We start from the raw sequence: 26,832 nt of genomic DNA, 5'->3' as shown, positions 1-26,832 counted from the left end.
GTGTGCGTGAAAAGGATAATCGGAGCCTGTATGAGTGTGATTGAGGGTGCAGCTGTAGAGGCTGCCACCTCCCTCCCTCCCTTCCTTTCTCCCTTCTCTGTGTCATACTCTCTTTCATACACACTCTCTTTCATTTTCTCTTTCATTTCTCTCCCTCACTCTTTCTACTCACCCTCCATCACCCCCTATACTCCCCCCCATCCACCCCATGTAATGAGCTGACACACAGGAAGCTCTAATCCTCATACAATGCTACCCCTCTTCCCCCCAGAGTGACTGGGAGCGGGACAGGGGGCAACAGGGACCAACCTGGTCCAGCTGTCCCCAAAATGGCCGCCTTTAATCCCTCCAGTTTTTTAGCCTACAGGGGCTCCCGAAACCATGACAACTGGTAACCAAGGAGAAGCATGCCCAGGGCACAGAGCGAGACAAAAGGAGTGAAAGGAGCCATGTGTGAGAAGTTTGTCCACATGCAATCGTGAGTGACAAGAGACGTGTCTCAATCAAAAAAGGAGGGGGGGGGGGGGGGTGCAACAACAAAAAAGAAGAAGTCATTTTAATAGTTCTCATACTCTGTAAAACAGAGTAAAGGCCTTCAACTGTGCTGGTGAAGTTCACAGGCTTTATTAGATGGTCGCTGAATGGTGAATCTTGATAAACTCTCTGTGGACTACAGTCATTTCCGGTGACAAAAAGTTGTGTGTTGGCCCAGAATTAATCTGGTTTTGGTCATTATTCATCTCATCAGATCATTTTAAGATAAAGAGATAACGAGTCTCGACAAGTTCTCAGAGTTTCTGTGCTTTTCAGTTTGATTAATCAGTTATATAACAAGGCCTTTCAGGGTGCAGGTCAGATAACACACCAGAAAAAGTGTATAAAACCCACCATCTTTTCTTCAGTGCAGAGGTTTAACCTTTTCTAATTTACATAGGTTACCAACAAACAAAAAAGCACAATCACAGGAAGGTAATAATTCAATTGCTTCGGCCTGTTGAGGTCAAAGTTGGTTGTATGTGGCTCCTGAACTAAAGTTTGACATCTGTGCTCTAAACTGTCCTTGGAAATAAATCTGTATCTCATTGTGTCTGTAGAGGTGCTGCGTGTTTATTCTGATCTATATCCAGGCTCAGTTGGCAGATCCTCATTTTTCAACCCTTCTTGTTGTCAAATAGTGTAAAATTGGTGAACTCTGCTATTTATGTGAAGTCTGTTAAGCATATATTTGCAGAACTGTATTTCCATTAGTCACCTAATAGTAATGCTTCATCATCAACACCCAGACGACATATAATGTGCACTGGTGGTATTATTTTCTCCTTTAAAGTTTCTAATGTCCCCAAACCTTTGGATCTGAAGTTGTTGGGTTTTTCCTTTTTCAAAGATACTTGAAGATATAGTTCGAGCATAATTGAAGAACTTATATTCTACCTTGACTAGAATAAGACAGGTGAAACTGAAGAGTTGCCTCTTTGTATTGCATCTTAGAATTTGATTAAACAATACATCCTCCCTACAAAGGAACAGAAGGTATTTGTTTCTCAAGAAAGGACTGACGATATAAACGTATCTGTAGTTGTGACTGTTTATAGTAAAGTAGTCAGTTAGTCTGCAAAAATCCTTTTGCAATTATTACAACATTTCGTCTTGTCATATATGTCGATTTCTTAATATAAATTGAGTGCAGTTCAAGTCGAAGGTAGAAAAGCTGTGGTTTAGTTTTTCTTCTTCAGTTTAATTCAGACCCACAAGAGGGAGCCATAGTTTGTGGATGAACTTTCATCTCAGAGTCAAAACAAGTGTTGACCTGTCATGACTTCATCAGGTTCAAGATTTTCTACAGTAATAGAATATAATAGAACAGTAGAACAATACATTATTCTTGAACGAGCATTATTTCTTTTAATCAATGTTACTGTGACATGAACTCAGGGACAGTTTCTGTGAGGTGCGAGTGTAATCATCTATACACTCCAATAAAACATCGATATCTCAAAGTATTATTAGAAAGTGCTGATTATTCTGGCATCATATCCAGTTTGTCTAATCTTTAACTAAAAAAACACAAAAATCACTGCAATAACTTCCAGTAGTTTGGAGCTCACTGTGTTGTCCCATTGATAAGGCCAGTAAGATAAGCACACCTCTTTGCTTTAATTGTGGCGGTAGAATTAATCAGCCTCCTGCTGATAGGAGCCCAGCCCCTCCTGTAATTTAATCACACCCTTTGCAGTTCAGGGTGAAATCCACTCAGGAGAGAGTGATTTAAATGTCTCCCCTCCTTCCCCCTGACTCGTTTCCTTGGTAGTAAAAAGGTGGAAACCAGAAGTACACAACAGCCACAAGCACATCAGCTGTCAGGAGTGCAGAGCCGAAGTCGAAAACAAGAGGAAACAGCCGCAGAGAGACAGAGGAGGAACACGCAGGCTTGTTATTTCGACGCGAAGCCGGGCCTGAAGGGTTTTGTTGATCGTCCGCACTGGTTTGAGACGGAGAAGAGGACCCGGACGCGGCAGAGAGCCATAAGGTGAGTGTTTGTACTGCGAGTCGGTATCAGCTCCAGCGGGAGAAGCTTTGATAAAGCAGAGCAATAGACCGCTTTACAGCACAGACTCATGCTTATCATTTATTAACCTGGAAAAGCCTTTCCCCATGACCGTCTTCAGCACTGCACAACCCAAATCAAGTGAAGAAAGCACTTAGTTTTTTTTCATGGACAGACGGTGGAAGGGAGGGAATAAAGATGACATCCTACAACCAAGGGTGTCGCTCCCTTGAAACGTCAAGGCCGTCTTCTCGGAGCAGTCATTTCTGATTCATCGACTCCCTTTTGGTCTCCCCATCGTAGGGTTGAGTAAGCAGGATGTAACCTTGGCTCCAGAAGGACTAGTTATCAGCAGGTTGTGGACCTTGCGCCCTCCTTGCTGTCAGAGCCTCCCCACTCAGTGTATGTTGTACCCGACGCATCCAAACCACCGTCTTTCTCCGCAGTCTCACCTTCCCGGACGCACGTGCTGTTGATCTGCTGCTGCCGTCTCAAGGTACTAGTGTCTTCTGTCTTCTCATCTGGGCTTTTTATTTTATTTATTTTTTTAAGTTAGCTCCAAAGATTTAATGATCTGATTCTCTTCTGTATCGTCTAAATCAAACTACTCGTCACGTGTTTTCCATTCATTGCCTCCAATCTGTTTTGACAGCTTCCATTTTTCTGAAGCGTTGGTCTGTTTTTGTGTGCATCATTTTTCTTACTTTGCTTGTTTGTTGTTGTTTTTTTTGGTCTAAATCTTATAAAAAACACAAAAATGGAACAAATGTACTAAATAATAGCATCTCAAGTGATTATTTTCTCATTGAAATGCTCTACTGTGATTACCCAGGATTGAAATATCACTTAGTCGCTTGGCCTTCCACATTTAAAATTGCTTGACAGTAAATCTGGATCTAAAATCCAAAAAGGTTGTTTTGCTTCAAGATTCTGGGCAGTCCGGGTTTATTGTCGCTTCGCCTTCCCTTTTGATTTACTGGAGCGAGTCACGCAGAGCCGTTGAATGAACACGCTGCTCAATGTGCCTGTCTCCACGTTAAAACTCCTCGCATGCTGAGAGCGTGAACTTTGGAAAACATGTGACCCCGCCACGGCGCTGACACAATCTTAAGTTCTGCATAGTTAGGCCGGCGAGCAGCTGTGAGGGTTTTCGGCGAGGCATTCTTCCTGAGCTTACGGTTACTAATGAAGGGCTGGTGTTTTCAGGCATGTTTGCCTCTGTCCTCGCAGTCTCTGTCAATACACTCAACCTTAAAAGGCCATTTGTTGTGCGGCCTAATGGCTCTCCAATCCACAAATCTGCTCTCAAATCCACAAGTGTTGTGTTGTGTTGTGTTTTATGCGTGTTTGCGCCCACATTAGCGTCTCTGGCACGTAAATATGTTTTTTGTTTGCCCGGATTTATGCCGTATAGAAACAACACAGGTATTTCCTGCATGTGCGACGAGATAAAAGTGGTCTCCATGGTAGGAGCCTCACTGATACGACTTTGTTTCCCTTCACAGATGTCGAGGGGAAAACTCCGATAGGCGGAGGAAAAGGTTGAAATCTTCACTCGCGGGGAGAAAAAAAAGCTGTAAAACAGCGTGAGATCTCGGCTTGAAAACCCCCCCCCAAAAAACCCCAAACAAAACATTTTTAACTTATTAACAACCGAACACGAACAATGGGCTCCGTCACTGCGGAAGAGGGAAGTAATGGCGGCCTGGCGCCGGGGAAGTCCGACAGCGCAGAGGAGTCGATGAAGCTGAAGAAGGAGATCTCCCTCCTGAACGGCGTCTGCCTGATCGTGGGGAACATGATCGGCTCGGGGATCTTCGTCTCGCCCAAAGGCGTCCTCATCCACAGCGCGTCCTACGGCCTCTCCCTGTTGGTGTGGACCATCGGCGGGATCTTCTCCGTGTTCGGAGCGCTGTGCTACGCCGAGCTGGGGACCACCATCACCAAATCCGGGGCGTCCTACGCCTACATCCTGGAGGCCTTCGGCGGCTTCATGGCCTTCATCCGCCTGTGGACGTCGCTGCTGATCATCGAGCCGACCAGCCAGGCCATCATCGCCATCACCTTCTCCAACTACATGGTGCAGCCCATCTTCCCCACCTGCATTGCTCCCTACGCTGCCAACAGGCTGCTCGCCGCTGCTTGTATATGTAAGTACACGTGAACGAGCGAACAATCTGAGTATTTGGTTCATCGGGGAAACTGCTGACGAGTCGGTGAGCGACGGTGGCGGTGTCTGCCACCGCCGCAGTTTTAGAGACAAGAGAAGTGAAAATGATGACGCCCAAGCCTTCCGTCAGCAAGTCCACCGCCCACAGGACTCGCACATGAAAGAGGAAATTGAACCAATGTACGATCTTGTGCTCCGATTACACAGAGTGAGGAGTAAAAAGTCATTTTACTACTGTGATTAAGACATCGCGGGGTGGTCTAATCACAAGTCGACATGAGTCATGGCCGCTTTTATACCATGCGGCCACTGAGGAGCACATATGAATGTAGAAGTGACCTTTATATGTGACTTCCACACTGATTGCCAAGCCAACTGAACAGCGTCAAAGAGAAAAGAATCAAGCTGACAAACGTTATAAGAATATAAAAGTGAACACTGAGGCAAAAAAAAAGAATAAAAGAAAAAATTGCAAAACTTAGTAACTGCATGACAAAATGCTGAAAACCGACAGAGAAATCTTTGATGGGCAAGATGAAATATTTTCACCGTGTATCACATGCACTACCTCCAGCCACTTGACAGGAATGCACGCATGAATGCTCAGTGGATAGCACACACACGCACACGCACACACACACACACACACACACACACACACACACACACACACACACACACACACACACACACACACACACACACACACACACACACACACACACACACACACACTCACACACACACACACACACACACACACACACACACACACACACACACACACACACACACACACACACACACACACACACAGTGCTTAGAGGGCTGATACGTGTGTAAAAAGTCAAAGAAACTTTGACCTAAGAAACTGCTGATAGCTCAGGACAGGAGTGAAGCTTCGAGCCAAATTTCAGGTGTATTTGAGTAATTAAAGTCCAAATAGGCATCAGCTAAACTGGCAAAACTGGATTTAGCTCCTTAGCAATTTTTTTTTTAACATGAACGTAACAGACACAAGTCAAATCCACTATTTCTTATATATATATTGTCAAAAACCTAAATGTTGAACTTGGTTCAAATTTGTTAATGTGTAGAACAGGGGTGGCCAACCCTGGTCCTCGAGAGCCGCAGTCCTGCACGTTTTAGATGTCTCCTCACATCAATACAGCTGACAGCAATTAGTGGCTCCTTTCTGCAGAGCCTCATCATGACAACAGGTGTGTTTGAGCAGGGAAACATCTAAAACATGCAGGACTGCGGCTCTCGAGGACCAGGGTTGGCCATCCCTGGTGTAGAAGAAGAGACATAGGGTTAAAATTGTTCTCCTATATCGTTTTCTTTTCATTTGCTGTAATCCAAAACATTGTAAAATCTAAAAGCAGACGCACTCGGAATGAACTCCTGAATATGCTTTCAAAGTGTATTTGTGGCAGTGTAATCCAGATGCAGATCAGAGAAACTGATCGGAAGATAAAGTACCGTGCTTCACTCGTTCTTTGATTCTAATTGGTTCGACGATGATGGACCTTTATTTTTAAAAAATTTTGGGGAAGAGACAGACTCGTAACATTTGCACAAATCCGATATTTCATAAATGTGAAGTGAATATATTCGGATCCTTTTTATAATGAGACTACGAGACGTGCGACTCATCACCAAATAACAGGTGGAATCACATGCGAACTCAACTCCTTCTACCTGGAGTTTCACATGTCACGACTTCCCATCGCAGCTTTTAGACTCTGCGTTTCATATCCCAGCTGAGCCACAGTCGACCTCCACTACCGGCCGGCCCGGCCTCTCGGGCCTGATCTCCCACCTCCCACCCGTCTCACCTTCCACTGTCAACACACCACGCCTCCACTTCTGTGTGGCGAAGCCTCCGTCTCCTCCTTCTGAGGCGTTGGGCTCTGCTGTGCTCGTCCGGGCGTCCTGTCGGGAGAGGATCTGTTATGATCCTCTGCCTGTCAACGCGCTGTAAGGCGATCGTGTTATGATATGCCGGAGCTGGTCTCAGTGGTCAGTGTGGAGGAGGAGGAGGAGGAGGAGGAGGAGGAGGAGGAGGAGGAGGAGGAGGAGAGCCAGGTGGTCAGGTGTCCTTCTGGAAACATTTGGCTGATGTGGAGGTCATTAGGAGGAACCTCTTTATCGGTGCTTGTGGAGGCAAGATTATCATGTCCAGTCAATGATATTCTTCACCTTTTTCAGACCATAGTGTAAAAAGAAATCCAGATGGGGTCCTGTTGAAATCACATCAAGGTCAACTTCTCTGTTGCACTTTGATAGAAGGGAATTCGTGCTATCTCCTCATTCATGAACCAGAGGGGCTCGTTTTTTCTGATAAGATACGGCGCAAAGAGACGCACAAACACACGTTTTCAGAGAACATTAACAGGGAATGACGGCAATAAAGAGCACCTCAATAAAGGTGAGGGACATCAGATTAGTGGGGGGGCGTCAGGATTTTATCACTGGACATCCAATGTGTGTGTATTCGTGTGTGTGTGTGTGTGTGTGTGTGTGTGTGTGTGTGTGTGTGTGTGTGTGTGTGTGTGTGTGTGTGTGTGTGTGTGTGTGTGTGTGTGTGTGTGTGTGTGTGTGTGAGATAGCTTGTATGTGCTGCTCTCAGCTGTTTCCTGGTCTGAAAAACAACAGTCCGTCTGCTTGAGTCAGCAGCAGCGTTTCCGTAAATCAGGCCCTGCTCTGTCACGGAAACGCTGCTGCCACTCGTTGGGTTTACAGAGCGAATGTCGCCACTGAGGGACCCCACACACCCCCACCCCACCACCACCACCACCACCACCCACCCCCAATTGTATGTATATATGTATATTCATGTGTGTGTGTGTTTTCGGTGGTTTGCTTCTCAGGCCTGCTGACCTTTGTGAACTGCGCCTATGTGAAGTGGGGCACCAGAGTCCAGGACTTCTTCACCTACGCCAAAGTCATCGCTCTCATCGCCGTCATCATCACTGGCCTGGTGAAACTCGGACAAGGTGCTCAAGCATTCGCTAATACACATTATAATATGTTGTTTTTGCTTTTTTCATGACTAGATTTCCACCTTTGTGATCTTTTCTCTTTTCATCTCGAGAGCTGGTGAATGAGGGCTTGATCAGATTGCGTTTGTGTCTTCAAGGTCACACTCAGAACTTCGAGGGCCTGTTCGACGGCTCGACCCAGGACCCAGGACACATCGCTCTGGCTCTGTACTCGGCTCTCTTCTCCTACTCTGGATGGGATACGCTTAACTTTGTCACAGAGGAAATCAAGAACCCAGAAAGGTCGGCAACGAAAGCTGGTATCACATATATGGTTCATTAATTCAGATCAAATTGACATTTTTTAGATCTCGAGCTCCGTTGATCTTTAATATCATCTTTTATATTGTTTTTGTTTGTTTTTCACTTTCAGAATAGCATCAGATAGAGGTTGAATTGTATTTAGCTTATCCCAGAGCACGTGCACAGGAAGTCAGGGAGTGATGGAGATGGACAGACGGATTAGATGGCCCTATGATAATTACCATCTCGATCTTATCTTATCTAAATAATTGGCTCCATCTCTTTACTCAACAATGTTGTTGTCATTGTGAAATGTTTATTTACAAGGGTTAAAACTTTGAGGTGTCGTACTTCATTTTCCACAGAGGGATGGAGCAAAAATATTATTTTATAATGACCCAAAAGACAAATAGAGAAAACAGGGTGACAATATTTATAGTTACAGTGAAGTGAGAAGTAAATCTACTCATGTGAACGGCCAGTGCCTTATTATAGCTAAAGTCAACATACTTGTAAAAGGTGTAATTATTTCTACAATCTTCTTCCTGCATCTTTATGTTTATATGAAATATTATATAAGTGGCAGATAATACTGATGTGGTTCAAAGTCTTTTTGCAATGTCTTCTCAAGGCAATTAGAAACAAACCAATGAGTCATTTAAACATAATAACAAAGGACGGGAAGTGAATGCATGAAGAGATTTGAAAGTGTGTGTGTGTGACAAACGCTGACCAAATGAAGCAAGACGACACATGTGATTGGATCACAAGTCTTCCACAGAGTTCCCAGGCAGATTAACTGACAAACAATTGCACCTCATCTCTATCCTCACTTTTCATGCTCGCTCACTGTTGGGGGGGGGGGGGGGGGGCAGACTCCTTAAACTCGCACAACTTCAATGACGATCCGCAGCTCATCCCTGAATCGGCCCTCTGCTGTTTGCTTGTGTCACCTGCAGGAATCTCCCTATGGCCATCGCCATCTCCATGCCCATCGTCACCGTCATCTACATCCTGACCAACGTGGCCTACTACACCGTCCTCCCCATCAATGCCATCCTGGACAGTGACGCCGTCGCCGTGGTAAGTTCCTAATGTCTTCAATTCGTCTTCTCACTCAACCCTTCACTGGTCACGTTGACGTCAGCATGTGTTTAAAAAATCACCCGTCGCTGTCGTCTCCAGACATTTGCGGACCAGGTGTTTGGCGTGATGAACTGGACCATCCCTCTCGCCGTGGCTCTCTCCTGCTTCGGAGGGCTTAACGCCTCCATCCTGGCCTCTTCCAGGTGAGTGACGCTCACTCTCCAGGTGACTGTTGCAAATATCACACGTCAAGCCCACAAAGCCATTAATTCCCGCCGCGTTGTTGGCGTCCCTACAAGGCTGTTCTTCGTGGGCTCTCGAGAAGGCCACCTGCCCGACTCGCTGTGCATGATCCACGTCCACCGCTACACTCCCGTCCCAGCTCTGCTCTTCAACGTCAGTCGCCATTTTTTTTAATTTCTGGTATCCCTGTGCTTAAATTTCACTTCTGTCACATGGATAGAATCAGCATTTTTTTACTCCTTGTCTGTTGTTTTCAGGGTGTCATGGCTCTCATATACCTCTGTGTCGAGGACGTCTTCAGGCTGATCAACTACTACAGCTTCAGCTACTGGTTCTTTGTTGGTTTGTCCATCTTGGGTCAGCTGTATCTCCGCTGGAAGCAGCCCGATAGAAAGAGACCTCTGAAGGTAATTCACCCAGATATGTTACTGTAGCAGCCTGTGTACGACGCCCCAGATGGGAAGAAAGTCTGTCATCTCCTTCACTTGCTTGCTCCACTTTTTCACGAAAGTGTACTCGTACAGGCGAATCAGAGATTTTCCCTTCATGATGTCATGCAGGGAATTAACCACTCCCACTTGTAGTGGATAGTCACGTTGATGCTCCCACAGGTAGATGAACATTTACAAAGATTACTGATATGCTCAATGAATTCAATATAATAGGAAAAACTTTTTTAACAGTTCCCCTTATAGTTAGCAGGAGCTAGCATTAGCTACTTGTAGTAACTAACAACACATACGACCAAACTAAGTAAGAATTTTTAACTAACTATTGATTGTCTTCAGGAGCATTTCCTTCTGGGTCAGATTCTGGTACAAACGGTCAAATGGTAAATAGACTTCACTAATATTCTGTCTTCAACGGCGTGAGCAGCGCCAAAGCGCTTTACATTATTAACTACATCAAACTGGTGCGGTTGAAATGCAGACTTCTCCAAGAGAGTGGCGTGGAGTTGTGTGGGACAGACACAGCTCATGAGCATTTCAAGATACTCTACTCACTAGAGGGATTTCTGGCAAAAACCATTTTCAATACAACACCGTTGGACCTTTGACACCTTTGTGAAATTGCTGAAAAACTGCACAATGCGGGACCTTTAAAGTAGACTTCAGTTGACTTGGCATATCACAGGTTTAAAAATACATGGATCACAATCAAAGCTCCTGAATCTCTCTCTCTCTCTCTCTGTCTCTCTCTCCAGCTCAGCCTCTTCTACCCAATAGTTTTCTGCCTCCTCACCGTCTTCCTGGTGGTGGTGCCTCTGTACAGTGACACCATTAACTCCCTGATTGGCATCGGCATCGCCCTGTCGGGAGTGCCCGTCTACTTCCTTTGCTGCTACACGCCGGCAAACAAGAGGCCCATGTGGATCCGAAGACACATTGGTAAAAAACAGGATTTTAATTTGATCATTATTGTGTTTGGAATGACGGAGACGCACAGGGAGATGGGTAATCACAGTCATATTCACACCAGAAGGCCTCTTTAGGGTCACAAATTGCCCTGTTTCTGGTGTCGCTAAAAACATCCTCCCGTTTCTGCCTCTTCCAGCTAAATGCGGCGTGTTAATTCAGAAAGTGTGCTTCTCCGTTCTGACCGAGATGGACAAAGAGGAGTAGAAACACCCCGAGTCAGAGACTTCACCTCTCGCCGAAGAGTTTCAGCCGGAGCTGGTGGACTTGGACGCACAGGTATTTGTGCTCAAGCTGGACGCAGCTCTCCCGACTTGTCAACCCCGAAATTTGTTGAGTGGAGGCGTCCGGGGAAATCGCCGACAAAACTTCGCTCTGGCCGAGTTTGGGGGAGTACATTTTTAAACGCACTCCCGAAGAAATCGACGCTTCGACGTTTCTTCTTTCACCGAACTGTACATGTTAGGATGTGTAAAGCCTAACGTCAACTATTGTGTGTCAATTTCAAACATACAAACGTGTTTTAATTGTAGGGAAAAAAAGAAAATCTTTAATAGGACGGAGACTTTTCTGAGAGGAATATTGTCCATATTAATATATTTTTGCCATCTGCCTAAGAAGTAAAAGAAAATAAAGTCGCCAGTTTGACTCATAGGGAAGAAAATATTCATAAAGTTTTATAAAGGCATATTTTACACAGATCAGCTCTTTTTCAATGTGAAAAAGTCAAAAACAGTTGAGTTTAGACATGTATTTATAATAAAACTACTTGTTGGCAACACAAAATGACTTGTTTCTTTCGTTTGCGTCGACAGATCGCATAAATATTGAGCCTCACGCAGGAAGCACCGACACAAACAGACCTGTTCCTGAGTGGAGAAATAACCACATTTAGCACTTTGAACTCCAACATACATACCTTATACAGCTTGCTAAACATGAATTATAAATCCTCTTATCATTGCTAGAGATTAGATTTAAGTTTAGTTTGAATCCTCGGTGCAAGGCCATTTGTAAAAAGAAGCCAAATCAAATTGGATTTATTGAGTGTCAACCACAGTTAAAGACTGCTTCTCAAAAACCACTGACACAGTAGAAGGGAACTTTGCATTCTCATATGTGCTTCATTTACCCTCCCTGAGGAAGGATTTGTACTTTTTTTTTAAAAAGAAATTCTGATTAAAAAAAAAAAAACCCACACACACATCAGAGGATAAAACCAAGTATTATGTAAAAACTTTAATTGTTCTAACTGAATTTGTAGTGCAAAAAAAAAAGTTATGGATCACTGTTAACTACAATTACTATTTAGAGAATGAATACATGGTACTTTACACAGACGTGAGAAATAATCCTTTCTGCCATTGGCAATATTACTCTTAGTTATCTTTGGTCTTTTATCTGAGAACGATTCCTGATAAGTGTGGGAGACGACACAGCTTTATAGGGAATGACTAGGAAGGTCAACATAAAAAGTGAAACTTTTGAATTTTCTTTTTAATGAGCAGACACACACACACACACACACAATCAGGAGATAGTAATGTGAATCTGGGTATAATAAAAACAACATACACCAAAATGGATGTTTTGAACCGAGATTTTATACCTTAATCAGAATAATACATAACCATAATGTTTTCACAACTTTCCCTCTCTTGTAGCCATAAATATGTACATGATTCACTACAATGTTGATTTAAAAGCGGGCCGGATTTATCCGATGGTGTCCTTCCACGGCTGTGCTTTGCGTTGAGCCGACTCGCTTTTAGCAGAAGCTGCAGCGATGGGAGGAGGCTGCTGCAGAGGATTGTGGGTAAAGGTCTGCCTCAGTGGACCTGCAGGGAGACACGTGGACGAGGATATTTAACAATCAAATCAAACACACTGTGGTAGCCTGCGACAAGGAGTCACTTTTCATCTCAACCAAATCAGTGAAAGTACAGACAGTGGTTCTGAAGTGACTCAACACTGCCACCCAATGTACAAAAGAGGTATGACATAATTACTCCGGTGCACTTTAAATGCATCATCTGCATGTGTAGTATTCTAAAACAAACAAATAAGCTTGTGAGACCAACGGCGCCTAAACACACTGTGGAAAGTCAGTTTTGGCTGTTTAATTCATCTTGATTACTGTACAGTAACATCTACATATTATCCTTTTAATATTTATTATTGTTTAATATTCTTGTATTATTTTTGTCGTGCGATGATCAAACTTTCAGTGTCTGGCGTATTAAACTTTCAACTTAAAGTGTCCTCTAACAATGATTTGTTTTAAACTCATTAAATCAACATTAAAAAAAATCATTAATGCACAAAAAATGTTAATAGAAAAACATAATGTTTGTAAGATAAAATTAAAAGTAACATCTAAACAGTCCACACTGAAGCTTAGTGCTTCATTTTGGTGTGAAACATGAGCTTCATTAAGGATTGTGGCGTCTTAATGCCACTCTGGCCTCGGTTTACTGAATGTTGACAAAATTCAACATTGATATTTTATCAGGTGTCCAATCTCAAGATCCTCCCCCATTCATATTTGTAAGTTTCTTATTTTGGGAGACAGTGTTGATAAACTGAAACACAAGGACAGATCAGAATATGCGAGTTTGACCTTTCGCAGCGAGGTCCAGGTGATTTTTGATCCTTTTTTCTCTTTCTTCCAGCTGATGGGCCAGCTGGGCATTTTTCCAACCTGGAAAACCAAAAGTGTTACAAGTCAGTCCTTTTGTTTGACGAGTCAAATCAAACAACAAATGCATGAATTAGTCTGTGAAAAAAAAAAAAAGCACATGTTTATTGTGAAGAACAGATGGCTGGAACGGGATCTGACCCTCGCAATTTAAAGTTTCAGTTCATCGTTGGACTTCAGTTAATAGAAATTTGGCTCCCTTTCAAAACAAAAGCGGGTTTTTATTGAATTCCTGCTGCTGCACATCATATTTGTCTTCCACTTTGATACTAGATCCATTTTACTGCTTTTAAAAACGTGCAGGGTAAAAGAACACAACACAGCCGTCCTGATAGGCCGACGGTCACACCGACCCTTCTTCATGCTCTCGATCAGCCCGTCGCTTGGCGGCATGGCGGTCGGCGGGTGTGTGATCCTCTCCGGGATGCGAAACCGGTCTCTGACCGCCGGGTGCCTCAGCAGAGCCACTTGGCCCAGGGAGAAGCAGTTCGACGTCATCCAGTAGGTGAACACGGCCTGACGTTTGTTCGGAGGGGAAAAAGAAATGACGCCTCGGTTAGTACAGAGGTTGGAAGCGTGACGTGCGCTTCGCCGGCGAGCGCCACCGACTCACCGTGGGGAAGTTGATCGTAAGTGGGAGGATGATGAGGGGCATGATCCTGAACACGGTCTTCATGGCTCGCAGGTTGGGGTTATCGACGCCCGACTCTGCACCGAGCTAGAAAGAAAAAATGAGAAAAGAAAAGAAAGAAAAACACTCAAAATGTGGTAACGTGCCCCGAAAGAGGAAAGCAGAGAAAGCAGAGGGACTCTGTGCAGAGTGGGAGCTTCACCTCGAGGATGAAGAACATGGTTCCAGTGACGGCCAGAGGAAGAATATAGAAGGGATCTGCTACGGAAAGGTCTGGAAACCAGAGCACTCCCCCCGTCTGCAGGCTGGGCACGGGGAGATACGCCATCTTTCTCAGAGCGATGAAGAAGGAGATGAAGACTGGCGCCTGAAATGGCAAAGCAATGCATCCATTTGATTATTTATTTCACAAAAAGAACAAAATGCAGGAAGGTCGACATGTGGACGAGGCATTTCATTTGTGGGAAATTACAAAATGAGCCACTTCTTGGATGTCAACGCTCAGTAAACATAGAAAAGATGGAGGTCGGGGGAGAAACTGACCTGCACCAGAGGGACCAGAAAGCCTCGGAGAGGATTCACGTCGTGCTTCTTCTGGAACATGTTCAGGTCGGCGTAGGCTTTGGAGACTGACACACAAAACACAGGGTTTTTTTTTTTTGTCTCACCCCAACAAATAAAACATCATGATTAACAAGACGGCCTTAAAAAAAAAACCAGCCTGATCACTTATAACACAGCATCCAAAATAATGAAATAATTGGATTATCTTTGCTTTGATAGTGTGAACTTCAAAAAAGTAAAAAAAAGAAAATAGACCAGTGTTTACATTCAAATTTGTTTCCACTCTGTTTGGCCTCATTCATTCTGTTGGTGAGTTTGGTCATCTCGGGCAGCACGTTGTTGAGCTTGGCCGCCTCCCTCTGGCCCTTCACTATGACGGGAAACACCGCCAGACGGGCCAGCACGGTTCCTACGCGCAGCAAACGAGGGGGGGGGAAAAAAACGACACAGAGTCAAACGGGATGAGGAGAACGTGAATGGAGCTTCATGAAAACGTGGCGGTTCGAGGTCACCGTGATAGTGGTGTGTCACATATTTATACAACCTGCGGAGTTGCCCTTTACCTGCTACGATGGCTCCCCACCAGGGCAGACCCAGATCCATGTGCATGAACTCCAACAGGTTCTGGATGAGTCCCACTGGCGTGCGACCGCCCAGCCCCAGCTCTGACAGCCGCTGCTCTGCGCCCAACGTCTGCAGGACCTCCACTGCCGTCGGCGCGACGTCGGCGACCTGCTCGAGGACGGACGGCGTCAACACCGGCGTGGGGTCTGCCGACACGACTGTGGACGACGCGTCCAGGACTGGAGGAGGAACTGGGCCGTCTGCGGGTGGAGCTGCGAAGGAAGCCGCTTCTGCCGAGATCTGAACAGCAACAATAACGGAGAATAAGCAGCTGAAGATATCGCCCGGAGTGATTTCACTTTAAATGCAGATGTACAAATAAAGTGTTAGCCCCTACTTCATTGAGTGGTTGAACAGTGATGGAGTCGGCAGACAGAGACATGGGGGAGGACTCCAGGCCCGGGTGACTGGCCGAAGCTGCAACGGGTCCATCCTCGGGTGGGATCTGCAAATGTGAAGGTCAATGCAGCAAGTAAGTACCAGTTTACTGGCAGTATCCTTTAAATTCACAATATATGAATCTGTTGGGGTTATTTTCTTGATTTATAACCTTGGTAGTACACCTAAGCGTTTTGCAAATATGTTGGAAATATTGTTAGCAGTGGGTTTAATCATTAAGTCCTATGTGTAAATACCTCAGCTTGTTTGCATCTGTTTTGGTTGCAATAGTAGCGACAATATGGAATAAGACAAATTACATCATGTCAGAGCAGTTGAGGATTTTATTTAAAGAAAATTGAAGATTGTCAGATCTTACTTTGATTAAAAAGAATGGCAGGAGCAAGAAGACATTTACACTGATGTCGGCAAGCCACGTTAAAGGCTCCACGGCGAAGCACGACGCGCGAACTCACCTGTGTGCTGTTGTGTCTGACGGCCACTGCGTTCACCCAGAGGAACTTCCCTTGGTGCCGGCGGCCCAGCAGAGTCCTGGTGGAGGAGCTGCGGCAGTCGACCACTGTGTGCAGACCAGACCTCTGGAGGGACCGCTGTTCAGACGCAAGGAGGACAGGCCGTCGGCGAGATGCTCAGGTTACAAAACGTAGCCTCGACACAGCCAAGGGGACATGTACTCAAAAGCTTTCCATCTCTTGAGCTTTTCCAATACAATTGCACAAAGTAAAACCAATTTGACATTTCTGCACAAGTTGTACAGACAGAATATTAATTTTAATGTACTTTAGAAAACATAGAATTGGCTAGAATAAGGCGCATGTGATCCGTGCTTATCTTTAGAATATCTTTTTGGAATTAGGCTCTCGTCCAGCGGGTGTGTTTTTATAAACATGCGTAATGTAACAGATTTTACTGGGTTTTGCACATAACAGAATTATTACAATTGGCTTAACGCTGAGATTGTCGTCATTTCCGTTTCAATTGTTTGCACAAAAAAAAAGATGTTTTCATGACGTATACTCTCCAAGACAACAAAAGAGACTTTTGTTTGAATTTAAAGGTTATTGTGGCATTATTTTTGTCTGGCCCACTCAAGATGAAATTGGGCTTTTCGTGGCCCCTGAGCTGAAATGTGTTTACAAGCTGCTTTAGTCGGTGACCTCTGAGCAACCAGACATGTATTCCGCCTAAATGTGAGCTTTATGAGGTGACAGCGTGAGAAAAGCTGCTCACTGTTGGCAATTTCATTGAACTCTTGTCCACATGTGGAGCCACACACACATTTCAGTAAAGTCATGGAACTACCACCAGTCCGTTTTTACAACATTCCTCCTGCTTCTGAGCGAAAGGCTGGTGATTTAACGGCCATGCGGACAGTCGGAGTGTCTTGTCTCGTGAGGCTGCTCCTGTCAAAGTCACACAGAAGGCACGCACTCCAGAGGCTAGCCGGCTAACCAGTTAGCCGCAGGAAGCCGCTGCCCGCGTCTTTTTTTCCCCTCGAGGAGGAAAAACACGCTGAATAAGGAACTGCAGAGGAGACCTACCTGCTCCCAGATGTCGGCGAGGGGATGCCTGCCTCGGCTCGGTTTGCCCACGGGCCTCAGAAAACATCTTGCTAAGCAAACTGGAGTCACCCCACTCCTGATGGCCGCCATGTTGGCAGGGGCCGGCTACGGGAAGCGTGAAGAGTCATTTTCAGTTTGTTTATGACAAGTTTTCGCGAAAGTAATCTGTATTTTTCTATCTATCTATTTCTTTGCTTATTTTCAAATAGGCGGTTTGCATGTAGTCTTTATTTCAATCAAAATGCATGTTTAAATGTCTACATATTTATAGATATATTTCTGCCCTCTCTACACATATACCCCTAACCTATTAGTATACTGTACGACTGAGACGTGTGTCTTTTCAATTATAATGCAAAGATGAAACGGTTTAGTTTCATGGGTGAAAAAAGAAAACGCGTAATAGTTGTGGACCTGTGAATGATTTTACCTGCTGTCAGTGTACATCAGTCACCTGCAGTGCAATACTTCCAAATGACCAAAAGGGGGCAGCATGAAGTAAGTGTGTGCGACTTCCACACGCGTCTGTTGAGAGCTCATATCTGCAGTGTTTTCTTGGACTTGTCAATGGCAACTATGAAGAAATAAACTTAGAATACATCACAGTAGTATGTCCAGCCATTGAACTCAAAGATTCTCTTTTACAATATCTGCATTTTTACGTCTCCAGGACAATGCACACTTTTAAGTTGAACTCATTTGAGCATTTTGTTTTTCTCCCGGCCTAGCAAATGACACAGTTCTTCAATTCAATGCACGAGTATAAGTCAGAACAAAATGAAGGACACTTTTAAAAGATTCAGATTGGTTTCTTAATTGTTTCTGCCTTGATGTTTAAATTATGACTTTACAAAGCACTATAAATCAACTATCTAATCTGTGTCAAATTTCATTCATGGGGTACTGCGATATCTTCATGCCAGGCTTCTTGTAAATGTCGAAAGTGACAGAAAGTGAGACTTAAAGATTTGACCAACAGCAAGACAAATGTTTAATGGATTTCTATAACAAACTGGTGGCCGGTTGAGTCAGTAGTACAAACATTTGAAGCATTTTACGTGTGCTTTTCTTGAAGCAGTGTTCTCAGGTTCAACCCGCAGAGCAAAAATGGGAACGACTAATGTTGAAAGTGTCAATAAAGATGTTGTATTCCTACTCAGTGGAGTGTGCCACTGAAACAAATGCTATAAAATTGGACTCTAAATAGCACCAAAGTCTGTCGATGTTTGTGTGAGTGTCTCTGTGTTAAGCAGGTGAAAGTGTAACATAAATGGATAAATTAAGTCATACAGAACTCTAATTACTTTCAATGAGACACATTTGATAGTCTGCCTGTGTGCATTTGCAAGCCACAATGCAAGGATGAAAAATACTTCACGAGAGAAAGTAGATTGTGAGAAACGTTCAAATACTGTGTTTTTATTTTCATTTCAATTGAATTATTCCATTGGAATATCCCCACCACCATCTAAAATGACATGAAATCAAAAGGACAATATGGTTTGAAAAACTATTTTAGGAAATCACAAAAACCGCAATACAAAGAAATGTGCATACAAAAAAATGTACATTTGTAATGTTATTACATAAGCTCTTGCTTGAAGGAAATCATGTTTGATGCCATAAATTGTTCAATTCACAAATAACTGGTATTAACTGGGTATTTATAACATCCGGTTAACTGGAGATAGTTATTATGGCTATTGGATCAAATGGCTTGAGAATTACTTCACATAACCTAAAGACAATTTACAGGTTGTTTTTGCCCAGGTGTTTGGGACCCCAACTCACTTTGTTATTGACGTGTACTTTGCTATACATTGGGTACATTTACATATAGTATCATTTCACAGTAAACAGCTCGAGTCATTGGTGCAGAAAATATTATTTCAAAATTAAAATGTCAAGTTGCACAGGTAGCTTTGTTTTTTTTCATTTACAAGATACAAATTAATGAATAAATCCCCACTCCCACCTTTAAGGCCTGTCACTGTCGGGAGTTCACTTAATTCACTCAACAGACTTTCCACCTGCCAGCCATTGCGGGAAATGTACTTAAAAATCAGGATGATCAATAGTACAATAAGGATGTGCATTATCCTGGATCACGAGACACGTGGAGGTTCTACACAGTCGAAATTAATTTGCTCTTTTTCTTCCGTGTTTCTTTAACTGGTTTTTTTTCCATCTTCACCTTTTTTTTATTCTTATCTTTTTTTCCTTTGTTTCTTCGTGGAAAACAACCTGAAAACCAATGTGACTTTTTTCTGTTTGTCTTGGCGCAGGGGTCGTCGCTCTGGTTTCCTCCGTCATTTCTTGTGGTCAAGGATCTGACCGACCTTCTCGTTTGTTCTGTCTGCCGACTTGGCTCTTCGTTTGTGGTTTGAATGCCATCGTCCTCGCCTGTTTTCACTGCAGCGTTTGCTCTCGGTGGAGAATCAACTTGGCCTTGTTTGCTGCTCTCCTCATCACTCCCTGGTGCCACTTGGCCACTTTGGTTCTTTCCTTTCATTTTGTCCCCTTCCTTCACACTACTAACATTTTTATTCGGGTCTTGCTTTGCAATCAATTCCTCCATTTCACGGGGGTCAACAACACGATCTGATGCGCTCTCTCTATTCACATCAACCTCTACGTTTTTTTGATCTTTGAGACTCTTTTGACGAGAAGTTTCTGCTTCGACATTTGTTCTCTTCTTTTCCTGCTGATCTACATTCGCTGCCCCTCTCATTTCACGCTCTTTGTCCGTCGTGTTCCTCCTTGCTATTTCTTCCTTTCCATCGTGAGCAGAAGGGATGTTTCCACTTCTCTTCTCACCTCTGCCCTCAGTCGCCCGATGACTCAAACTGCTCTGATTGGCAAAACCCCCGTCGTCCCGGAACTGGGTGTCACGGCGATCGCTTAACGCCCCCGTTGAACTGGACTTGTCACCGACTATTTGATTGACTAGCGGTTTGTCATTTATGTTGAGGGAAACCACCTCTGCAGCGTCGCCCTCTCCCGTAGCATTTTTACCTCCACCTGTCTTCACGGCATCGCGGCGCTGGATGTGTTTCTCAGTAGCAGGGCTGTTGGTCGACGGTTCTCTGGTGTTTGGATCATCTGCGACATGCACAAAGAATGAATCAGAGCTCCAAGTCCAACAACTTAACTTCACAACCAGAAAAACAAAAACAAAACAAGAAGCTTGCCAGCAAAAACTTGCAATTCATCCTCAATAGAATATATAGATGTTAAACACAGGAGACGTTATTGTTTAGATTTTACGTATTGAGAATTTTAGTTGATTTGTATTTCGATGCCAACAGCACGTTGTTAAAACGCTGCGGCACCGCAGTGTTGCAATAGTGTCAATGATGACATCTGGGTTAGGCTTTAGAGGCCTTTCTATGTGGAGATGACATGTCTTTCCCTGTGTGTGCAGGGGCTTTCCCAGGTTCAACAGTTAAAAAAAAAAAAAATGCGATCGAGGTTACTTGGTGATTCTAAAATCTTTGCTTGCTCTCACTATGGAGTGATCGGCTGCAGCCCAATCAATCATCTAAAGACGATGTTGAGGATTTTTCTTTTAAGTCTATAGTTCTGATAGTTATTTCTACACCGACAGTGGTCGTCCTTCTCTTTTCCAGTGGAGGATTCTTGCCATTCATCAGGAATGAGCAGTGTTGTTGTGGATGCTGCTCTCATCTGGAGTCTTGTCTGTGTGATAACAGTTGTGTTCACCGACAATGGTTTCAGTCCACAATCAAACCGTATCCTAATCCAGGGCCACCTGAGAACCCAACTATCACCAGCCGTTTCACCTTATGCTTCGATTTCCAATGAAAAGACTGAGATTCTCTATTATTGTTCCACAAGTTTCAGATGCAGTTTTTTCAGACTTGTCTGTCCAGTTCAGTATCTAAAAGCCTTTTGTTGGTCCTGCTCTCAAATACACAGATATTTCACCTACTTCCAACACCTCACATGTTATCTATGTCCTATCGTGACCTTACCTTTTAAGAGCCCGTTATTGAAATGGGAATGGTTGTGATTTAGCTGTTAATAATGAAAAAAGGATAATATTACATATCATAATTAATGTTGTTGTTGTTTTTTTAATGCACTCGAATACTTTGCAACAAGGTGCTTTGGATTGTGCGTTATTATTTTGTGACCAGTCTTACCCCAACAACCACTGAATCATTGAAGCCGGACTGTTGGGCTCCTCTGTGATCCGGAGAGATGTGTGTCACTGCGTAGGGTCCACTTTTCACATTTGCTATGTAGATATATGTTAACACTGCGACAGTAATGCAGAGAAAACATATGCTGACTGACTTTCTCAGTAGGAATCCCGCAAGTCGCGAGAACACATTCAAAGCTGGTGGCGGCTTCAATTTTCTTCTTATTCTCTCTTGCTTTTGTTGTCGCTGCCCTTTATGCCAAATTCCCTTTTTGTTTGTGGTTGGAGTGCCATCATCCTCGCCTGTATTAACCGCAGCGTTTGTTCTCGGTGGAGAACCAAGTTTGCGGGCACCTTGCTTGCTGCTCTTCTTATCACTCTCTGTTGCCACTTCGCCACTTTCTCCAGTCACCATGTTTCGATTGACTGGCGGCCTCTTGGCACTTCCATCTCTACCTCTCTTCCCGGCACTGTGCGGGTTGTGGTTCTCAGTAGTAGACCTGTTGGTCGACGGTTCTTTGGTGTTTGGATCATCTGCGACATGCACAAAGAATGAATCAGAGCTCCAACTCCAACAACTTAACAACCAGAAAAAAAACAAGAAGCAAAGCAATCTGTCTTTTCAGGCCTTTTGTTGGTCCTGCTCTCAAATACAGAGATATTTCATATGTCCTATTGTGACCTTACCTTTTCAGGTGATTCAGATAAAGTGTCAAACAGTTTCGATCCTGTCAGTTACACAACAAAACAATTAACATGGGGGGGAAAAATAGTTTGATTCTTACGTTTTATCTTCTTGTAAAACACAAGATAAGGACTGTAAAAAGAAAAAAAAAATTATTTTTTCGATATTTACTGAAGTGCACGTGAAGGAAAAAGCAAGGATCAAAATGTACCTTTTCCATTCATCCAAATTTAAATTGTTGCGATCAAGCTGTTGATGAAAAAAATGACAATATTTAATTTCAGAATTGAGGCTTTTTTGAATGAACTTGAACACTTTGCAACAAGGCGCTTTGGATTGTGGATGTACAGTTTGTGTCTCACCCCCACAACTCTTGAATCATTGAAGTTGTACCATTGGGCTCCTCTGTCATCCTGAGACTTGATTGTGGCTGTGTAGTGTCCACCTTTCAGACTTCCACCATGTTCTACAAATGCACACAGTTCATAGGTCGGGCCCTGATCGCAAAAAGGAACCAGAAAATCATTAATACCAGGATAAATGCGTAAAATACAGAATGGCAACGTCGCTTATGCACACAACCTGAGGCACGTCCAGGCTGTGTGGGACATCCACAACGCAGTTGTTTTTAGTATATGACATGTAGTTGTAGTTGAACTCAAAGCGCTTCAGCAGCAGCGTCAAGATGTCTGGATGTTCCTTCATGTTACACTCCTGAATGAAAAAGATGAAGTCCCAAACACAAATTAGTGCCGGCAGACCTTTCCAAAAAAGTACATAAACGTGAAGTGAGTGACTCAGAAACCACTTTTTCTCTTTACTCACAATCGTCGAGTCACATTTGCTGTGACATCGATCACAGTACAGCTGGTTTTCTCCACTTAACTCAGATTTCTTGAAAAGCTCGTTGAGGCCTTCGAGCTGAAAAAGAAACCAAACCGTGCCATTAAAGAAGTCGCGGGCCTTTTTTATTCTAATTCTTGTTCCCAGGCCCGCCCCTTCCTACACGCAGAACACGCGCTGTGCGTAGGGCCCCGCGATCCATGGGGGGCCCCATTTTGCGCAAGTGAATTGAATTTCCCTCGGGATCAATAAAGTATTATCATTCTCTGCAAATGCGCAAAGGATGCGCGTGTATCTTGCCGAGATGTGCGCATAGAGCCACCAAATCAGCCCGAGGCAGGAGCGAGAGAGAAAAAAAGAGACGCAATGATTGAAAGCGCGAAGCTTCACCATCTGACCAATCAGCGGTCAGACGGGCCAGCAGGCAGTTGTTTCCAGGTAGAGAGTAGAGAGAGGAAGAGATGGCTTCCAAATGTCAATACGATTCGGGAGCTAGCAAATGAAAGAAAAAGTCCAAACAAGAAGAGGCTCGTGCTTCACTTGAAGGTGGGTATGTGGTTGAAATAAAAAAGAAAAAACTTTGTGGCATAAACTGTTTATGTCACAAAGTTTTTTCAGACGTGTGCGTCTGTAAAGTTATTGTTCCACTTTTGATCTATAATGTTCTTGTTCCACTGTTGATAGAGGCTGTTCATTTGATTCGTTAGTAATTGTAATTTATTATTATTATTATTATTATTATTATTATATTATTGGAAGGGGGGCCCCAAAATAAAATCCTGCTTCGGGCCCCCACTTGGCCAGGGGGCGGCCCTGCTTGTTCCATACAAATTCGTTCTCATCCTCCATACTTTTACAACCACTGTCATGAAGGATCAACAAAGTTGTCTGACGCGACTCTTACCACACTAAAGCCTTGACCGTCGGAACCCGTAACAGGAAGCGTCAGAGGAAGATGCCAGAACGACCCCTGTTCGTAGGCTTTGTGCCCACAGCCATGGCACTCTGTCATGTGCTCCAGCTGTCCTCGAAATATCTGAAAGCACAAATATACTGTGACTTGCACAGAAAGTGAAATTTGACTTCACACCTTATTTGGGGGCTTGCCCATGCCACACTTACCCGGGACGCTTCGGGATTAGTGAGCGTCAGAATCTTCTCGAAATACTCCGCTGCATCACTTTGCTTATACACTGAAAAGAGGAGAGGCATCGTGCTATATTACATGCATATATTAAAAACACCGTGGATGAAGTGGATTTCTGGATACTATCGGTTACCGGCACCACGTTATATCACGGAGGCTGATATTTCCTGGAAGCGGATGGAATTTGTTTGAAGAATTACCACTGGGACGAGTTTTGTACGTTTATACATTGTTTTAAGTGTGTCAGCGGGTACACAAACTCAGAGGGAGTTATTCTCCGACAAAGGAAAACGACTGCAGCTTTTCAATGTTTAGCAGAATTTTTTTTCCTGTTATTATCGTTAAGTCTTTTTCTACATGTGTAAAACAACAGGGTGACCGGGATGTTTGGCGTGACGTCATACTGTACCCGACTGGATCCGCAGCTTGTTTGTGATTCCGACGGTTTCTGCTATGCCTTTGCTCAACTTATCAAACAGCTCTGACAGCTGTCTGTCAATGTGCGTCTCGTCATTGTTTTTTCCAGAGTACCTGTCACAGTGAAGCCAAAGTGATCAGACACACACACACACACACACATGATCATGAACGTACAGTGCAGAATAAACTGCAGAAACCTTTTCACAGCTTCTCTGAACTCTTCGTTCATGAACAGCACCTGGAGCACACTGTTCAAGTAACATGTTGACCCTTGGTTTATGAGGCCATAGAACGAATTCCCTGGAGGGGAACAATAGCTGATTATACATCTGTGTGATATTATTTTATTAATTCATCTCTTACCTTTAGTGGTGCGTAAGGTAACTCCTGGTTCATTGTTCTTCCGTGGTGGAGCCATTATTCTTCATAGTACAGACTCTTCTTCACGCTATAGTCTTAAACCGTAGTGAAATAAGCTCCCAGAGCAAGTCAAACTAGTCAGACAGTCAAACTATGAAGTGACTTACGTTTGATGATTCTTTCTCTTTCGGTTTACCAGTGATTCCTTCAGGGTACAGAAATCCCGACACTTCTTATCAACAGAATTGATAATGATTTACTTTTGTATCTTCAGGCCGCTGTTATCTTATATGTGCCTACGTTGGCAAGCACCAATAAATCAAAAAGAACATAAATATTAAAATGAATTTTTTTTTCATGAATGAAAAAAGAAGGACTGACAGAATCACCTCACCTCAGGAACACTCATGTTGGTTCCACTCACTTGTCCCACAAACAAACAGCAGAAATCAAATAAAAGTAATGAAGGACAGTAAGTTTGAGACAATGAATCCTCTCTGACGTCTCAATGACCACGTGCCATAACTGAACGTTGGACATTGCGTTCAGGACTGTCGGGACACAAAATCCACATTTGAAGTTGTTATATTTCAAATACGTAAAAAAAAAAAAAAAAAAAGAATAACTCTGCATTTGTATATTTAAAAAAATGCTTTGTTCCATTTTACATGAAAAAAAAAAAAGCAATTTCTAAATCCTCTTTCAAAGTCAATGTTGAAGGAGATAATCTCTTGTGCAAAAGTGAAACTGATTTGCACAGCGCATATAAAGACCATATCCTGAACTTTATCGCCACTCGGCAGCACAACCCAGCAGTGTGGTGAATGTAAGGCGACCGGCGCTTCAGCAGCTTCTCCAGCCAACTTTGACTGAGCCAGCAGCAGCAACAACAACAACAACAACAACATGGTGATCCAATTCATCGTCTACGGGATCAACCGGGACAAGATGACCATCGACGTTTGTGAGAAGGATTACGAACTGCTAAAAGTCACTGTGTTAGAACTGAAGAAGAAAATAGCCCGCAGGCTTCCCGGGGATGGAGGTAAGGATGCAGCCTTTTTTCATTACGCCTATTGTTACGAGCACCGGGTGCATTTGTTCGTCCATTTATTTAATGTGTGTGTGTGTGTGTGTGTGTGTGTGTGTGTGTGTGTGTGTGTGTGTGTGTGTGTGTGTGTGTGTGTGTGTGTGTGTGTGTGTGTGTGTGTGTGTGCGTGTGCGTGTGCGTGTGCGTGTGTGTAGCCGCCATGTCTGACATGATGCTGATCTTCGCTGATGAGAGACTGGAGGAGGACAACAAACCTCTGGCTGAATATGGACTCATACACAGATCCACCATCCAGATGGTGATGCTCCTTCCTGGGGGACTGACAACCCAGCAGAGGCACTGGATGGATCCTCCTCCCCAAGTCCCATGATGATGATGGCACTACATCGTTTTCTACCCTACACCCCCCCCCCCCCCCCCCCCCAAAAAAAAAAAAAAACACAACCAAAACAACCAAAAAACACAATGTATGTATGTGTGAATTTATTGTTTTTTCTGTGAATTAAACAGTGCTACTTGAATAAACATGGTTGGAAATGGAATATTCTCCAGACTTCTTCATCGTTACTTGTGTTTAAAAAAAAAAACGATTTTGGGTGAAAGGAAAAAAATCATCTCACTATTAGATAGACCTCTGAAAAAATTCCACTTCTTTGTTTAAGTAACGATGTACAGGTTCTTAAATGTACAGAAGAAAATATAAATAGACTTCATTCATGCACAGTGGCATCTTACCTTTTTTGGCACACAAACCTAACTATTGATATTGTAACATACTCGCTCAGTCGTTGGAGATCAGGACTGAAATTGTATCGTTCAAAACAATTTTACTGAAAAAGAACAGGTAATAACGTGGCTGGACTTCATATAAAACAATAAAAACCACATTAAAAACTTTGATTTTTGAAATAGGGAGTTTTTTGTATTACTGATGAAG

The 26,832-nt window shown here is 43.6% G+C and overlaps 2 protein-coding genes across 2 annotated transcripts; one reads left to right on the top strand and one right to left on the bottom strand.

Annotated features, from left to right (window-relative positions):
- Positions 1-4,283: 4,283 nt before the first annotated feature.
- slc7a7 (solute carrier family 7 member 7) lies at positions 4,284-11,183 on the top strand. The gene is made up of 9 exons (XM_080518723.1): positions 4,284-4,695; positions 7,589-7,714; positions 7,858-8,002; positions 8,962-9,085; positions 9,188-9,291; positions 9,388-9,484; positions 9,589-9,738; positions 10,536-10,719; positions 10,886-11,183. The coding sequence occupies exons 1-9, from the start codon at positions 4,287-4,289 to the stop codon at positions 10,951-10,953; spliced, it is 1,407 nt and encodes a 468-aa protein (XP_080374849.1). The 5' UTR covers positions 4,284-4,286; the 3' UTR covers positions 10,954-11,183.
- Positions 11,184-12,328: 1,145 nt separating this feature from the next.
- On the bottom strand, positions 12,329-17,327 carry oxa1l (OXA1L mitochondrial inner membrane protein). Its single transcript, XM_080519449.1, has 11 exons — positions 17,204-17,327; positions 16,118-16,252; positions 15,601-15,708; positions 15,203-15,503; positions 14,905-15,048; positions 14,619-14,704; positions 14,278-14,442; positions 14,058-14,162; positions 13,798-13,960; positions 13,367-13,447; positions 12,329-12,584 (listed from the first exon to the last, which is right to left on the bottom strand). Exons 1-11 carry the CDS (start codon positions 17,312-17,314, stop codon positions 12,463-12,465), a joined length of 1,521 nt encoding a protein of 506 aa, XP_080375575.1. The 5' UTR covers positions 17,315-17,327; the 3' UTR covers positions 12,329-12,462.
- Positions 17,328-26,832: the final 9,505 nt, after the last annotated feature.

This window comes from Blennius ocellaris (assembly GCF_963422515.1).
Source record: "Blennius ocellaris genome assembly, chromosome: 23".
NCBI lineage: Eukaryota > Metazoa > Chordata > Actinopteri > Blenniiformes > Blenniidae > Blennius > Blennius ocellaris.
The sequence above is the reverse complement of the archived record's forward strand: the minus strand, read 5'-3'. Positions and strand labels throughout refer to the sequence as shown.